Raw genomic sequence first — 18,598 nt, 5'->3', positions numbered from 1 at the left:
TATATATTTTTTACTCCTGAAAAAAACTCTTGGCCCTGTCTAACTGCAGCTACCTTATATTTGTTCATATAAATTATTTTTTAGACTAGATTAGGGGGGGATTTCCCCCCAGCCAGACACATAGACAACAACTGATAGACAATAGAACTCACAGGGCTGAGCTTGCTTTATGCATGTTTGCATCATGCAGGCCTATGCAACTGTATGCTTTACAAAATATTTACTCACATCTGTCAGCACTATTATGTTGATTCCAGTTAATCATTATCGATTAAAACGTATAGACAGCCTAGCAAGCCCAATTTTGAATTTAAACTACATTTGATCACATTTTCTCCTGACACACACATGGACTATAAATTCATAACGTCACCAATTAGTTTACCTTGACCAGACGGATAGGGGCATAGGCTATATGCAGCTGCTCTTATTAGTAGCCTACAGTTGATCAAACGGAAAAATGGTCTCGTTTTCATCCCACACAGCATGTCAGATTTCTAATGTTTAGGTGTAGGCTAGGCTAGTCCCATTAGTTTTCTTTGTAGCCTCGTTTGAATGTTGCGGTTGTTCACATTTGTACGGAATGGGGTGAGTTTACGTTGTGTTATCATCTTTGCTAAATAAATACCGGAGGAAAGTGGAAAGCCTACTACAACAAACGCAACGAAATGCGCAGCGTCAAACTCTTTCGAACACACCGACAGCGTCATTGCACAAAATAGTACGCAGCATCATCTGGATATGTATGCAACAAAAGTTCAACATTCACCTTCTGCTACCATTTCTGTCAAGCCGTCTACCATACAGTTTTACGCACACGTTCGATAAATCCAACGTAAGCACTACAGCGAACGCACTCCAACTGCCTCTGCAACCGAATGCTGCAAGGCAAACGCAGTTTCATTGGCAATTAATGTAATTCTGGTCGGTGTGATAGAAGCGTTCATATTTTAATGGACGATGCGATGGAAGCTGTCAAATCATTCGGAATTGTTTTTGATATCCCAGAAAAGACAGTCGAACTTTCAGCAAGTAAAGCATCTTAGCGTGAAATTACCTCTGCAAGTTCCTTGTAGTTGTCCTTGTTGGCGGAACTTTCCATCTCATCGTGTCCTCTAAAAGCACATTCTTACATGTCCAAAAACGCAGTCAAGGCCAGCAATACAGGCAGCTTGATGAAAGGCTCCCTGTTAATCAGCTATACTTTTGATACCAGGTGATATTGAATGGCCTCACATTTTCATCCATCTTCATGAAACTGATCTGAGGCAGAGGTCGACCCTCGCTTTTAATTCACACCTTTTCCGTGTACCCGAGAATGAAAGGGGTTCTTCAACAAAAAGTCCACAACATTTTCGGCAGAAAACTGCACACTCCCACTGGTACAGTTAGCAAGGCACATTTTTTAAAATTGCACTAACTGGACACAAAAAGAAAGTTCTAAAACCTTGAAAACAATTTATAATATACCTCCTCAGTCTCCTGTCATTTGAAAAAATGCTCAACTATCACTTTTCACTCTTAATCTCTATCCAACAATGTCACCATGATACTCAACACATAAAACCCCCAAAATGCTCTGTGGCACAATCCCAATACAACTCAATAGGTTAATTATCTGATCCTAATTCTATGATTGGATGGGCAACATGTCAGTTCATACTGCAAAAGCTTTGATTGGTTGGAGGATGTCCTCCGGAAGTGGTCATAATTACCATGTATGTCTATGGAAGGGGGTGAGGCCTACAAGCCTCCTAGGTTATGTATTGTAGTTAATGTAGCCAGAGGAGGATGGAAGCTAGCTGTCCTCCAGCTGCACCATGGCGCTACGCCAGACAGTGCTGTTGAAGTTACTGCAGGCCTTCGTTGCAAAAAAGTTTTATTTAATCAATTATTTGGTAATATATTTAATATAGTTTTATCTAAAAACTATAACTTTTTTTATGTTTCACTATTTTTATTTTTATGAAATTTCACTGAGGAGGATGGTTCTCCCCTTCCTCCTCTGAGGAGCCTCCACTGCTCAGGAGTAAATGTCAGTTGGCTTTTCATAGCAGAGTATTCAGAGGTCAAGACAGCAGGTGTTGTAGAGAGAGTCGAAAACAGCAGGTCCGGGACAAGGTAGCACATCCGGTGAGGGAGCATACTTAAATTCACACAGAACACCAGATAAAACAGAATTACACCAGACAAAACAGAATGCCCCCCCACCCACCCACCCCACACACACACACACACACATAGACTATTGCAGCATAGATGCTGAAGGCTGAGACGGTGGTCGGGCTACATTACAAGCCTTATTTCATAGTAATTAGTACTATAAATTATTAATAGTGTGTAGAGATGTCACAGAGCAGACAGTACAAAAACCACCTGTGCAAAATTAAGCCATGCAGGGGCGGGGCTTGTCATGTGCGCAAAGGTGCAGGCGGGTAGTTGGCAGATTGTAACCGTTCACTTCGAGGACGAGGAGAGGAGAGGAGAGGAGAGAGCTGTCTACATTTCAACTCTGGGAGCGAGGGGACGCCAGCACAAATGTAAGGATTTGTGGAGTGACAGGGGTAAACTGAGGTGACTTATCGATAAATGGTTACGTCTTTGACCGTGTACGGTGGAAGTGAACCAGCGATAGTGCGCTGCAATATTTTCTCGCAGGACGGGAAAACTGAAATAATTCAGAAACCATTACCTTTCCATACTGTCGAAGTTCTGCTTCCTGCGTTCACTTTCGCCAGATCCGAGCGGAGGACAGCCCATCGAACAGGAGACGAACTTCAAAAAGACAACTGACGCCTACTCCCAAATTCGCTGTTCGTCCTGTGGCTCGCACCGGGCACGTGCGTTTAATGTTGGGTGATGGCGATATCAGGGAGAGTCCGAGCGCTCCTGTCATTGTTATGGGTTTTTCAAGGTAAGCTCATTTTGTTCCACAACTAGTCAGTCTATTTACCATTTTGTTTTTTTGTATTATGTAAACAAGTTTGACACTTAACACTATTTCAAACATTATTGTCGTTCCAGCTCTGCGTCATTTATTTACACATAGGCGGTATGGTCATCAAAGGCTTGTGGTAGAAGTTATTTTTTCACATTGAACTACATTTTAGTCACTCTGTGTAGCTTTCAGAAGATGCGACATTGGAAAATTCCTCAGGCGATGTCAAACATGTCACAAATTGTTGAGCGGGATGTGAGGTAGGCTACCACCTGTTTTATAAACATGATTGCACCTATGAATACCTAAATCACGTGTGAAGACCTCGCGCTCTAGTCTAGGGTTCTAGCCTGATGAAAAGCATATCTTGGCTCCAAATCTACATGTTTAGATATCAACAGATCTATTAGATCGATTAGAAATGTGGGAACAACTGTCTGTCCCAAAACCATTTGCATGGTTTGTTACAATAGTGTTATATGTAATAGTGTTATAGTGTAATCTAGTTTTGTATTTTTTTTTATCTTCTTCAAAAAGTCAAATTACCCCGTGAGATTTAGCCCCTGAAATTAAGTTATCTAGTACATGGAATAATAAAATATATCCTACATGTTTTTTAGGTTGCAATTATTTGTCATGTTTCAAAGCACCATTGAACCATGTGTTGGTTTCCTCAATAGTTGAGGGGAGAAAGGTGTGGTTTGCTTATAGCCTACCTATCTAACTGGCTACATACATTTTTTTTAACCTGTCAGGACAGTTGCAACTATCAAAAAGCACTGTGATTCTGATGGTAGAGATGTATATTTGAACCAGGTTTACTCACAGATAGCCTATTGCAGGGATCATCGACTAGATTCAGCCGCAGGCCGATTTCTTTTTCTTGAGCGGATGGTCAGGGGACCGGAACATAATTACAAATCATTTGTAGAGCGCAAATGGATCACAAGAAGCTCAAATAGATATAATATTTGACTAAAACAATCATGCCTAACCTTGCCTATATTTGTATACTATCACATATTATACGTGGGAATACTTTGAAAAAGATTTACAAAATTCAAAGCTGATATGCTGGTGTTTTTAGTCTTTTTAATCCCTCAAAGTAAAATGTAAATGATTAGTGGGGCCGAATAAAACCACCTGCAGGCCGCCAGTTGGGAAACCCTGGCCTATTGTAACCTATGTTATGTTGAGGAACCCCCATAGTAGATATGTGATTGACTCCCAGCAACAGTGAGATGAGCATTGTGGTTGTCACTAAACTGTGCAGACCACGCTGCTGAAGTCAAAGGAAGTTGTAATCCGCTGATTTGCCTTGGCGTTTTAACAAGGACAAGGTATAGCTTCACTGGCCGGCCTGGGTGGTGGTCTTGGCTGATGAGATTAAAGCGCCAGTGATGCTGACTGACTGGCTGGGGACTGGTATTAAAATGGCAAACATGGCGTTAGAGGGGAAGAATGGAGAAAAGAAGCAGTGGAACTGGCTTAGATGTCCAGATTTGAATTTGAGGGCTCTAGGCCAGGGATTTTCAAACCTCTCCTCGGGGACCCACAGCTGTTCCATGTATTTGAACTATTCCACAGTTAACACACCTGATTGTAGGATAGCCAAGACTAAATCTCAATGGAGGCCAGAAAAAAAAGAATGGTAAAAAATCAGGAAAATACCATTGTGTCAGCTCATGTTTGAACTCGTCATCTTTCTTCTCGAATCCAGAGGACATAAAACAATATAGAGGTTAGATATATATTGATTTTGAGACATTATATTATATTCTTTATATGTTAATGCTAAATTCCTGTTATTTTTCAAATATTTCTCAGAAAAACAAGCTGATCTCTGTGGAATGTCAACGGAGCTTTGAGCGTACGACAAGCCTTTTATTTTGTAACCCTTTTACATTTAATTCAGCTTGTATCATGCTAATTTAGCTTTTTGCGACCTGTGGAAAGAACTTTGAAGACGACCACCACAACATGTAAAATCCCCAAAGTCGCTGCGAGAAGCAGGTTAGGTTATGAAATCTGACTTTTTGCATATAATGATATGTTAGAGAAATACCCCACTGACAGATTCAGAACATGAAGAATCATATTTGTCTTTGTAAAATGCATTTTATAAAATAAGGAAGGGAAATTTCAGAATCAAAGCGTGTTTTTACACCCTTTTACACCCTCTATGTCAAACCATAACAGGAGATATACTGTACTGTCCTGAAATATGTGCATTTATGTTGGGTACATGTGATCAATTAATCACAAAGTAATCGTAGTGCTTTATGGTAGGCAAAAAAAGAAGCTTTACTTGTGTTCAGCAGTGTCTATATGTGAAGCAAAAGCGGATTTATTCCATTGTAACAGTGGAGGCGGCTGGAACAGAGGGAGCCAGCGCCTCAGAATTAGCTCCTCTCTCAGCAGAGATCATTAGCAAGGCTAATGCCCAGTTAGACGGGACAATTATATATATATATACCCCCCACAACGCAGCCAGGATGTGTAGCACCTACGCAGTCAATATTTCACCTCATTAACTCCTACTACTACTGACAGTGAATAGCTGAACATGTTACACTGAGTTGTTTCAATAATTGAATATTTATGGTAGACTCCGTGTTTCTTTCCATTCTGTTAGTTGTTTGAGCTCCCTTCAGAATAGCATACAGTAGCCTTCTTTTATACACTGCCAATCTGTTGATGTGTCTGTCTGAATTAGCAGAAAGACAAAAGTAGCCTACAATGGTTGTTTTTAATGGGTTGAAAATAGGCCTATAAATAGGCCTGTCTTTGTGGCATGAATAATACTCAGTCGAACATATAGTACTGCGATTTATGTTGTCTGTCGAGTCTACTATGGTACAGTGTAACTCTGGGGAAGGAAACAGAGAGGTTCTGATGGTGAAGCTGAGTCTGACAATTGAGTGCAGTGAAGCGAGCTGAGGCTGAGGCACACTGATTGACTGCCGTCAAGGTGGCGGTGTTGGTGCTGCCACAGCCTGACAGGAGCCCTTCACCACCACCACATCTTCATCTATATCCTGTCCTCATGTGACTAATGATGCAGTGGAGGGCAGGCAGGCATCAGGCAGGGAGGGGAGGGTGGGAATGTGGGAGAGGGCAGGTAAGGAAAGGCAGGGCAGTTAGTGCAGGCAGCAGGCTGGGGAGGGAAGGTGGAGGAGGGCAGGCAGGGGAGTTAGGGAAGGTGGGGAAGGGCAGGCATCAGGCAGGGCAGGTGGGAGAGGGTAGGTGTCAGGCAAGGGAGGGGGAGGGCAGTGATGGGGTTGGAGGGAAGGGAAGGGGATGGCAGACATCAGGCAAGGTAGGGAAGGGGAGGGGGGAACGGAAGGCTCAGGTTGCCAGGGAGATGAGTTGAAACACAGGCCAGTGAGGCCATGCCACTATCATCCCACTCTATCAATTACTGACTGAGTCAATGTGCTCCTTGCGTTGGCCTCAATAGTGTTTCAGTTCATTTATTCACCTTTAGGTGTTGATTTTTATGTCATTTGGTTTGACTCAATTTCACTTTTCATACATTGATGTCCAGGGGTTAATATTATCATATTGAAATGTTGGATGTTCTGGACATGTGACATTATGTAGAGGTAAGATGTGTAGCATGCCACACGCGGTAGATCAGAACAAAACCACATTCAGTTGATGTATATTGTTTTGTTTTTTTTGCAATTCATTAAAATCGTCTTGAATCTAGTGGGAGGCTGGGGTGTTCTAGTCTCAGCTTCCTGAATATGTCATTAAGATAGAGGATGTACAACTGTTATTCCCCTCTATCTCTCATGCACCAACACAAACAGCCCTTTGTTACAACGGAAATGTCTGGAAAAGCATCTTTCACTTACATTTTAAATTGTCTTGCCATTGATTTCCAAGGCAGGTTACAAAGGTGTGAAAACCTGCCTTTATTCTGTTGGCTTTGTTGTACAGGTAAGAGACGGGTTACCGGGTCAAAGAGTAGAGTTTTGTAGTGAGTTGGTGGAAGATTAGTTGTTTGTGTGTAATTGTAGAGCGATGGGATCTGTGGGTGTAATAGCAGAGGATGGGTCTGTGGTATAGAGCTGGTAGAGTTTGGTTAGCTCTTTAATGGTGAATGACAGGTTTGTAAAGCTAGATGGGTTGGTCAGGGGAAAGGGCAGAAGATGGCTGAGCTTGAATCGAGGAGGGGTTTTGGCTATGGGGAGATGAAAGATTTAGTATTTGTTGAGGAGTGAGAGAGTAGCATGCGTTATCCTCTCTGCAGGCCTCGGGGCCAGGTGGATGGGGTAGATTAGGTGTGTGACCTGGTTTTAGAAGGTGGCGCCTGGTTTTAGATCTTCCAGACCTGGTTTTGTGAGGCTAAGGACCTTCTAAGGAGGGTTCCCGGGGGAAATCTGGGAGCCTACTACAGGGAGAGAGGGTGAGAGAAAGAGTGTGTGTTTTACATTTAGCTACAAATTCCCCTCCTGTGTGCTACCTTTCCCCCTACTAGAATCCCAATACTTTAGTGAAGACAGCTTCTCCATCTTAGAGGGGGAGATCAATAATTTCCAGGGACATGTACTTATCTGCTGTGACCTAAATGCCGGAACTGGATAAGGGGACTCCTACAGTAGGTACACCTATAGCTTATCTCTTGGCATTAGTACTGTAGACTACTTTATCACTGACCTCAACCCAGAGTGGTTGGGTGGCAGGTAGCCTAGTGGTTAGAGCTTTGGACTAGAAACCGAAAGGTTGCAAGATTGAATCCCCGAGCTGACAAGGTAAAAAATCTGTTGTTCTGCCCCTGAACAAAGCCTAGGAACAGTGGGTTAACTGTCGTCATTGAAAATAAGAATTTGTCCTTAACTGACTTGCCTAGTTAAATAAAGGTTTAAAAAAATACTCAGGTGTCAGTGGGCTGACTGAACGCTCTATCAGATCACAGCAAAATAAAAAATCACGGTCTACAGAGCAGTACTCAATCATGAGGCATCAAAGCCAAAGGAAGCATTTCAAAGCTGCAGGCTAAGTTTAAATCTAGACTTGGGTTTCCTGTATTGTAATCGCTCCTCTTTCACCCCAGCTGCCATACTAACCCTGATTCAGATGACCATGCTAGATTACGGAGACGTGATTTATAGATCAGCAGGTAAGGGTGCTCTGGAGCGGCTAGATGTTCTTTATCATTCGGCCACCAGATTTGCCACCAATGCTCCTTATAGGACACATCACTGCACTCTATACTCCTCTGTAAACTGGTCATCTCTGTATACCTGTCGCAAGACCCACTGGTTGATGCTTATTTATAAAACCCTCTTATGCTTCACTCCCCATTATCTGAGATAGCTGCTGCAGCCATCATCCTCCACATACGACACCCGTTCTGCCGTTAAAGGTCCCCAAAGCACCCACATGACTGGGTTGCTCCTCTTTTCAGGTTGCTGCAGCTAGCGACTGGAACAAGTTGCAAAAAACAGTCAAACACGGCAGTTTTATCTCCATCTTTTCAAAGACTCAATCATGGACACTCTTACTGGCAGTTGTGGCTGCTTCGTGTGATGTATTGTTGTCTCTACCTTCTTGCCCTTTGTGCTGTTGTCTGTGCCCAATAATGTTTGTACCATGTTTTGTTCTGCTGCCATGTTGTTGTCATGTTCTGTTGCTGCCATGCTATTTTGTTGTCTTAGGTCTCTCTGTTGTGGTGTCTCTTGCATGATGTGTGTTTTGTCCTATATTTTTATATTATTTTCAATCCCAGCCCCCGTCCCCGCAGGAGGCCTTTTGCCTTTTGGTAGGCTGTCATTGTAACTAAGAATTTGTTCTTAACTGACTTGCCTAGATAAATAAATGTTAAATAAAAAATAAATGTGCACTCTGCCCACAAAATGAGGTGGAGACTGAGCTGCACATCCTTACCTCCTGCCAAATGTATGACCATGTTAGAGACCCTTCAGATTACACAGACCCACAAAGAATTAGAAAACAAATGCAAATAGTCCGGGTAACACACAATGCAAATAGTCCGGGTAACCATTGGTAACCTTTTCAGGAGTCTTATGGCTTGGGGGTAAAAACTGTTGAGAAGCCTTTTTGTCCTAGACTTGGCACTCCGGCACTGCTTGCCATGCGGTAGTGGACAGAACAGTCTATGACTGGGGTGGCTAGGGTCTTTGACAATTTTTAGGGCCGCCTGGTGTAGAGGTCCTGGATTGCAGGCAGCTTTGCCCCAGTGATGTACTGGGCCGTACGCACTACCCTCTGTAGTGCCTTGCGGTCAGAGGCCGAGCAATTGCCGTACCAGGCAGTGATGCAACCGGTCAGGATGCTCTCAATGTTGCAGCTGTAGAACCTTTTGAGGATCTCAGGACCCATGCCAAATCTTTTTAGTTTCCTGAGGGGGAATAGGCTTTGTCGTGCCCTCTTCACGACTGTCTTGGTGTGTTTGCACCATTCTAGTTTGTTATTGATGTGGACACCAATGAATTTGAAGCTCTCAACCTGCTCCACTACAGCCCCTTCGATGAGAATGGGGACGTGCTCTGTGCTCCTTTTCCTGTAGTCCACAATCATCTCCTTAGTCTTGGTTACATTGAGGGATAGGTTGTTATTCTGGCACCACCCGGCCAGGTCTCTGTCCTCCTCCCTATAGGCTGTCTTGTCGTTGTCGGTGATCAGGCCTACCTCTGTGTCATCAGCAAACTTAATGATGGTGTTTGAGTTGTGCCTGGCCATGCAGTCGTGGGTGAACGGGGAGTACAGGAGGGGACTGAGCACGCACCCCTGGGGAGCTCCAGTGTTGAGGATCAACGTCGCAGATGTGTTGCAACCTACCCTCATCACCTGGGGGCGGCCTGTCAGGAAGTCCAGGATCCAGTTGCAGAGGGAGGTGTTTAGTCCCAGGATCCTTAGCTTGGTGATGAGCTTTGAGAGTACTATGGTGTTGAACGCTGAGCTGTAGTCAATGAATAGCATTCTCACATAGGTGTTCCTTTTGTCCAGGTGGGAAGGGGCAGTGTGGAGTGCAATAGAGATTGCATCATCTGTGGATCTGTTTGGCCGGTATGCAAATTGGAGTGGGTCTAGGGTTTCTGGGATAATGGTGTTGATGTGAGCCATTACCAGCCTTTCAAAGCACTTCATGGCTACGGACATGAGTGCTACGGGTCTGTAGTCAGTTAGGCAGGTTGCCTTTGTTCTTGGGAACAGGGACTATGGTGGTCTGCTTGAAACATGTTGGTATGTCAGTGAAGACACCTGCCAGTTGGTCAGCACATGCCCGGAGCACACGTCCTGGTAATCCTTCTGGCCCCGCAGCCTTGTGTATGTTGACCTGTTTTTAAAGGTCTTACTCACGTCGGCTACGGAGAGCGTGATCACACAGTCGTCCAGAAAAGCTGATGCTCTCATGCATGCCTCAGTGTTGCTTGCCTCGAAGCGAGCATAGAAGTGATTTAGCTCGTCTGGTAGGCTCATGTCACTGGGCAGCTCGCGGCTGTGCTTCCCTTTGTAGTCTGTAATAGTTTGCAAGCCCTGCCACATATGACGAGTGTCGGAGCCGGTTTAGTATGATTCTACCTTAGCCCTGTATTGACGCTTTGCCTGTTTGATGGTTCGTCGCAGGGCATAGTGGGATTTCTTGTAAGCTTCCGGGTTAGAGTCCCGCACCTTGAAAGTGGCAGCTCTACCCTTTAGCTCAGTGCGAATGTTGCCTGTAATCCATGGCTTCTGGTTGGGGTATGTAAGTACAGTCACTGTGGGGACGACGTCGTCAATGCACTTATTGATAAAGCCAGTGACTGATGTGGTGTATTCCTCATTGTCATCGGAAGAATCCCGGAACATGTTCCAGTCTGTGATAGCAAAGCAGTCCTGTAGTTTAGCATCTGCTTCATCTGACCAATTTTTTATAGATCGAGTCACTTGTGCTTCCTGCTTTCATTTTTGCTGGTAAGCAAGAATCGGGAGGATAGAGTTGATTTACCAAATGGAGGGCGAGGGAGAGCTTTGTACGCGTCTCTGTGTGGAGTACAGGGGATCTAGATTTTTTTTTAACATTTTTTTTTTGCACATTTAACATGTTCATAGAGATTTGGTAGAACTGATTAAAGTTTCCCTGCATTAAAGTCTCCGGCCACTAGGAGTGCCGCCTCTGGGTGAGTGGTTTCCTGTTTTGCTTATTTCCTTATACAACTGAGTGCGGTATTGGTGCCATCATCTGTCTGTGGTGGTAAATAAACAGCCAGGAAAAGTATAGCTCAGGCAAGTAGTGTGGCATGCAGTTTATCACAATATACTCAACTTCAGGTGAAAAAAAATCTAGAGATTTCCTTAGATTTCGTGCACCAGCTCTTGTTTACAAATACAGTGCCTTGCGAAAGTATTCGGCCCCCTTGAACTTTGCGACCTTTTGCCACATTTCAGGCTTCAAACATAAAGATATAAAACTATTTTTTTGTGAAGAATCAACAAGTGGGACACAATCATGAAGTGGAACGACATTTATTGGATATTTCAAACTTTTTTAACAAATCAAAAACTGAAAAATTGGGCGTGCAAAATTATTCAGCCCCCTTAAGTTAATACTTTGTAGCGCCACGTTTTGCTGCGATTACAGCTGTAAGTCGCTTGGGGTATGTCTCTCAGTTTTGCACATCGAGAGACTGAACATTTTTCCCATTCCTCCTTGCAAAACAGCTCGAGCTCAGTGAGGTTGGATGGAGAGCATTTGTGAACAGCAGTTTTCAGTTCTTTCCACAGATTCTCAAATTGGATTCAGGTCTGGACTTTGACTTGGCCATTCTAACACCTGGATATGTTTATTTTTGAACCATTCCATTGTAGATTTTGCTTTATGTTTTGGATCATTGTCTTGTTGGAAGACATCTCCGTCCCAGTCTCAGGTCTTTTGCAGACTCCATCAGGTTTTCTTCCAGAATGGTCTTGTATTTGGCTCCATCCATCTTCCCATCAATTTTAACCATCTTCCCTGTCCCTGCTGAAGAAAAGCAGGCCCAAACCATGATGCTGCCACCACCATGTTTGACAGTGGGGATGGTGTGTTCAGCTGTGTTGCTTTTACGCCAAACATAACGTTTTGCATTGTTGCCAAAAAGTTCAATTTTGGTTTCATCTGACCAGAGCACCTTCTTCCACATGTTTGGTGTGTCTCCCAGGTGGCTTGTGGCAAACTTTAACCGACACTTTTTATGGATATCTTTAAGAAATGGCTTTCTTGCCACTCTTCCATAAAGGCCAGATTTGTGCAATATATGACTGATTGTTGTCCTATGGACAGTCTCCCACCTCAGCTGTAGATCTCTGCAGTTCATCCAGAGTGATCATGGGCCTCTTGGCTGCATCTCTGATCAGTCTTCTCCTTGTATGAGCTGAAAGTTTAGATGGACAGCCAGGTCTTGGTAGATTTGCAGTGGTCTGATACTCCTTCCATTTCAATATTATCGCTTGCACAGTGCTCCTTGGGATGTTCAAAGCTTGGGAAATCTTTTTGTATCCAAATGCGGCTTTAAACTTCTTCACAACAGTATCTCGGACCTGCCTGGTGTGTTCCTTGTTCTTCATGATGCTCTCTGCACTTTTAACGGACCTCTGAGACTATCACAGTGCAGGTGCATTTATACGGAGACTTGATTACACACAGGTGGATTGTATTTATCATCATTAGTCATTTAGGTCAACATTGGATCATTCAGAGATCCTCACTGAACTTCTGGAGAGAGTTTGCTGCACTGAAAGTAAAGGGGCTGAATCATTTTGCACGCCCAATTTTTCAGTTTTTGATTTGTTAAAAAAGTTTGAAATATCCAATAAATGTCGTTCCACTTCATGATTGTGTCCCACTTGTTGTTGATTCTTCACAAAAAAATACAGTTTTATATCTTTATGTTTGAAGCCTGAAATGTGGCAAAAGGTCGCAAAGTTCAAGGGGGCCGAATACTTTCGCAAGGCGAAATGCACAGACCGCCCCCCTCGTCTTCGAGTGTGCTGTACTATCCTGCCGGTGCAGCGTGGATATTCAGGTAGCGGGATACATGTCGTCATTCAGCCACGATTCCATGAAGCATAGGATATTGCAGTTTTTTATGTCCCGTTGGTTGGATATTCGTGATCTTAAATCGTCTAGTTTGTCCAATGATTGCACATTGGAGAGTAATATTGACGGAATCGGCAGCTTTCCTAGTTGTTTTCTGCGGGTACGGCCGAGGCATCCGGCTCTTCGTCCTCTGCGTCGCTTCCTTTTGCGAATAATTGGGATGTCTGCCCTGTGGGTTGTTTGGAGAATATCGTGTGAGTCCTGCTTGCTGCTGTTGTTGTTGAAGAAATCTTTGTCTAATCCGAGGTGAGTGATCGCTGTCCTGATATCCAGAAGCTATTTTCTGCCGTAAGATACGGTTGCAGAAACATTTTGTACAAAATAATTTACAAATATCGTGGGAAAAAACACATAATAGCACAATTGGTTAGGCGACCGTAATACGGTGGCCATCTCCTCCGGCGCCATCTTGAATCTAGCACCTGTACATAGCCCATCTGTAAATAGCCCATCCAACTACCTCATCCCCATACTGTATTTATTTATTTATTTATTTATTTATTTATCTTGCTCCTTTGCACCCCAGTATCTCTACTTGCATCTTGCATTCATCTTCTGCACATCTACCATTCCAGTGATTAATTGCTATATTGTAATTACTTTGCCACCATGGCCTATTTATTGCCTTACCTCCCTTATCCTACCTCATTTGCACACACTGTATATAGACTTTTTCTACTGTATTATTGACTGTTTGTTTATTCCATGTGTAACTCTGTTGTATGTGTCGTACTGCTTTGCTGTATGTTGGCCAGGTCGCAGTTGTAAATGAGAACTTGTTGTCAACTAGCCTACCTGGTTAAATAAGTGAAAGGTAAAATAAAAAATACCATGTTCTGCAGCCCTGTGTGGGCAAATATCTGTCCGAGACCAGCATGACATGCAAAGTAGCAGGGCAGTGGAGAGGTGAGATGAATCATAACAGAAACATAGGCTACTGCGTGTAGTGGTTGCAGAGAATAGGGGCTTGCTCTCTCACTTCACGGTTCAATGGTTTGGCGTTTTAAAGATTTATAACTGTTACAAAAACTATATTCTCCTTTAGGCTATTGTTTACTGGTGCACTGTTAAAAAAGAAAGTGTTATAAAAAAAACACAAGATTAAATGTTTTAACATGCTGCCACTATTTTGTGTGTGTTGGGAACCTGAAAAAGTGTTATTACAGGTAGACCTAATTGATGTTCTGTTAATTAAGATGAGCACTTTGGTCATCATGGACATGAAAGGAAGCTTTAGAGTAGTCCTGGGTGATATATCAAATGAATTTGAAGAATCCAAATATATGTTTTTCAAGAATAAAAACAAAAAAATGTAGTAGGGTGGGTAAAAAATTGTTTTTTTAAACTTGTGCACAAATGCGCGCACACACATAAATCATAACCATGGACAGCCACATGATATTTAGCGCCATTGATTGGACTAAATAGTTTTTGGTATCGTTAAGTTTGTTTTCAGTGTATTAAACTAAGCATATATACAGTAGCCTTGTTGATTTGATTATGTTTAATTTGAAATGGTGCTTGAATAGCGGTGCTCCTGTTTTCTTTGTGCTGACTTGTGGTAACTCTGTGATTCTAGATTGATAGCTGTTTAGGAAACTGTAAGAACATTAACATTGTATACAATATTTGCTTTGTGGACTTCACAGGACAGATGTTGCTCTCCGGTTTTGTGATGAGAAGTGTAGTTTAATTTATTCCGCCACTGTGACTGTCTTTTTGTTGTCACGGCCTTATTATATATCACAGTGGCGTATGAACAAATGGTTTATATGCGTTGTTTGCTCTATCACAACAAAGGTTGTAATATGGCTTGTTTACTGGCTTGGCTTGTCTTCATTAGTGATTTTACCCCACGCACTGCTACTGGTATGGGCCAATTGTTTTTAGTTCAGGTGTAACACTTGGACTAAAAGTTGAGTAAACAACAAAAAAACTCAGTGGAAACAGTTATTTAATAACAGATTTAGTTTTACAGTGTAGGGGGCTTAGGTGTTATTTGTGACAGACTTGTAAAAGTGTGCTTTAAACAATGTACATTTTGTAAAAATACATTGAGTCATCATAATTTACAGCAACATTTGTTAAAGTTGCCCAATTACCGGGAGGGATGGGGCAACTTTGTCACGTGCAATGCTCAAGTTCAAACGGCTGTCCAGTCAAAATCCAGAGCCAGAGCGCTGACATCATGTATAAGTAATGTTACTGTACAGCCACTACATTCCAATTTAGGAGCTTATTACTGCCCAAATCAGCCAATTTTCAACCCGGGTACAAGTGTAAAGGGTTAACCTTTCTAACGATACCCTTTTTATGTCTCAACCCCGAAAATTGATGGAGAGCAGACCCTACTAAAACGTTACTATCAAAGCCCAGTTTCTGTTGCGTGCGACACTGCGGTACCATGTACCACTAGCAGCATTTTAGCCACATACTGTTATGTGCTAGCTGTTTAGTCTGTTTTTATAAATGTGCAATGAGCATAAAAATACGCATTTATATAAGCAATGGCAAATTTTTCTCATTCTGAGAAATAAGCATATTCTTATCCAGGTATGCCACTTGAAAAAACGAAACAAACTGGACAGCCTAGTATGGTGTTTAAACAGTTGGAGATGGACAGGAGGTGTGTTCATAACAGTTCAACTGTTCTGCCTTGTTAGCTAGCAAATGCATCCAAGTTGGCTAGACTTGGAAAATAAAGATTAGCTGGCAATTCACTAGCACGTGGGCTTGTGCTTAAGAGATTGTTTGAGACCAGTGTTAGTGTTCTATAATGCCTGCTACAAGACCTTGATCATTATTAGGGGATGTGCATTGTGTGTAGTTCTGGTAAATTTGTAACAAAAACATATTTTTTATAGACTTGAAAGCCAGATGAGTGGTTATTGCAAAAAAGCAGGTTAAACTATTTTGATAAAATTATAAAATAGTGGAACGTATGGTTGTGGAAGGCTTATATTTACCCTAGGTATAATTTCACAAGCCCTGAATTCATTAGATTATTTTTTGCCTGTTTGATATGCAATGTATTGAGCTTTAATTGTGCAACAAAACTTTATTTAGAGAAAACAACTAAATGTAGATATATCGTTAATCGCCCATCAGTTTGGAAAAAATAAGATGATTGTTACGCCACATCGCCCTACATTAGAGACAGGAAAACAACATGGTTTGTTTTAGAGACGTGGAGAAAAACTATTCCATTAGGTTTTCAGAACTTATTAGAACAGCCATTTCCTTGAATTTGCTTCAAGGCAGGGATAGACAGGCTAGTTTAATCAAATTAGCAATGGCACGAGGTACACACTATAAGTGTGCTTGTGTGTGTCTGTGTGTATAGTTCACACTATGTCTTTGAAGGTAGTCACATGATCTGTTTACATATTCCACTAATACTATTTATTTGGATTGTCTCTCAATCAAATTGTCTGTCCAGACTATAATAGTTAACTATGTATGAACTTGAATGCATTTGAACTTGAAGGTTCCAAGCCAATGTTTTATTTGAATCGGGCCTGCTTTCGCAAAGGTAAACCTTGTAGCGGGGATTAAATTATGGTAATACACTATAAATACAAATGTGGACACACCATCTAATGAGTATATGTGGATATTTCAGCTGACAAGTGTATAAAATTGAGCGCACAACCATGCAATCTCCATATAAAAACATTGACAGTAGAATGGCCTTACTGAAGAGATCTGACTTTCAACGCGGCAACGTCATAGGATGCTACCTTTCCAACAAGTCAGTTTGTCAAATTGCTAGAGCTGCCCAAGTCAACTGCAAGTGCTGTTATTGTGAAGTAGAAACGTCTAGAAGCAAAAACGTCTCAACTGTGAAATGGTAGGCCACACAAGCTTACAGAACGGGACCGCCTAGTGCTGAAGCGCATAGGTTGTAAAAAATCATCTGTCCTCGGTTGCAACAGAAACTACAGAGTTCAAAAGTGCCTCTCGAAGCAACATCGACACAATAACTGTTCTTTGGGAGCTTCATTAAATGGGTTTCCATGGCCAAACAGCCACACACAAGCCTAAGATCACCATGCGCAATGCCAAGCATCAGCTGGAGTGGTTTAACGCTCGCCACCATTGGACTCTGGAGCAGTGGAAACGCGTTCTCTGGAGTGATTAATAACGCTTCACCATCTGGCAGTCCGACTGACAAATCTAGTTTTGGCGGATGCCAGGAGGTCGCTACCTGTCCTAATGCATGTGCCAACTGTAAAGTTTGGTGGATGAGGAATAAGGGCTGTTTTTCATGGTTCGGTCTAGGCCCCTTAGTTCCAGTGAAGGGAAAGCTTACTGCTGTTCTAGACGATTCTGTGCTTCCAAGTTTGCGGCAACAGTTTGGGGAAGGCCCTTTCCTGTTTCAGCAGAACAATGCCCCTGTGCACAAAGCAAGGTCCATACAGAAATGATTCATCAAGATTGGTGTGGAAGAACTTGACTAGCCTGCAGTGAACCCTGACCTCAACCCCATCAAACACCTTTGGGACAAATTGGAACGCCAGGCCTAATCGCCCAACATCCGTGCACGACCTCACTAATGCTCTGGTGGCTGAATGGAATCAAGTCCCCGCAGCAATGTTCCAACATCTAGTGGAAAGCCTTCCCAGAAGAGTGGAGGCTCTTATAGCAGCAAAGGGGGGGACCAACTCCATATTAATGCCCATGATTTGGGAATGAGATTTTCCACATGTAGTTTAGTTTGGCCATGTAGTTTAGCTTATTTAACAGGTATCCACGCACCCACCCAGGCCACCAGCAGCCAGCCATGTCCCGGTGCCTAATGCAACTGTGTTGGGAATCAAAGCGCAGCGCAGTGGCCAGATTAAGACGTGTTCTCTGTACGGTTGGGATCAGCCTGTCGCAAACTTCCTGCCTCCCCCTTAAAGCCAGCTTGGGCTGATAATAAGATTAGAGTGTGGAGAGACAGCTTAGTGACCTGTACTAAGATACATCAGCCATCCCTCATCTAATCTCCATGAGTGCCACAGGATTGAGCAGACTGGCTGGGGATGGGTTGGCTCCGAGATGTAGTTGGGGTTATGAGCAGTAAACATCTCTACTCAGCTTTAACACACAAGCATATGCAAATGTCAGCTTGGGCGGTATACTGTGTACAGTCGTGGCCAAAAGTTTTGAGAATGACACAAACATTTTCAGTCTGCTGCCTCAGTTTGTATGATGGCAATTTTCACGTACTCCAGAATGTTATGAAGAGTGATCAGATGAATTGCAATTAATTGCAAAGTCCCTCTTTGCCATGCAAATGAACTGAATCCCCCAAAAACATTTCCACTGCATTTCAGCCCCGCCACAAAAGGACCAGCTGACATGTCAGTGATTTCTCTCGTTAACACAGGTGTGAGTGTTGATGAGGACAAGGCTGGAGATCACTCTGTCATGCTGATTGTGTTCGAATAACAGACCGGAAGCTTCAAAAGGAGGGTGGTGCTTGGAATCATTGTTCTTCTTCTGTCAACCATGGTTACCTGGAAGGAAACACGTGCCGTCATCATTGCTTTGCACAAAAAGGGCTTCACAGGCAAGGATATTGC

The 18,598-nt window shown here is 42.8% G+C and overlaps 1 protein-coding gene across 3 annotated transcripts in view; it reads left to right on the top strand.

Moving 5' to 3' along the window:
- Positions 1-445: 445 nt before the first annotated feature.
- esamb (endothelial cell adhesion molecule b) overlaps positions 446-18,598 on the top strand; it is a 79,978-nt gene continuing 61,825 nt past the window's right edge. Inside the window, exons 1-2 of one of the 3 annotated variants that reach the window (XM_021588083.2) lie at positions 2,401-2,540; positions 2,739-2,914. In XM_021588083.2, coding sequence (XP_021443758.1) covers positions 2,860-2,914 — 55 coding nt within the window. In that variant the 5' untranslated portion in view covers positions 2,401-2,540; positions 2,739-2,859. Of the gene's footprint in view, positions 589-2,398; positions 2,541-2,738; positions 2,915-18,598 lie in introns of those variants that run through there. The other 2 variants (XM_036964915.1, XM_036964914.1) reach the window with 2 other exon arrangements.

Source organism: Oncorhynchus mykiss, chromosome 27, assembly GCF_013265735.2.
Source record: "Oncorhynchus mykiss isolate Arlee chromosome 27, USDA_OmykA_1.1, whole genome shotgun sequence".
Taxonomy (NCBI): Eukaryota; Metazoa; Chordata; class Actinopteri; order Salmoniformes; family Salmonidae; genus Oncorhynchus; species Oncorhynchus mykiss.
The sequence above is the reverse complement of the archived record's forward strand: the minus strand, read 5'-3'. Positions and strand labels throughout refer to the sequence as shown.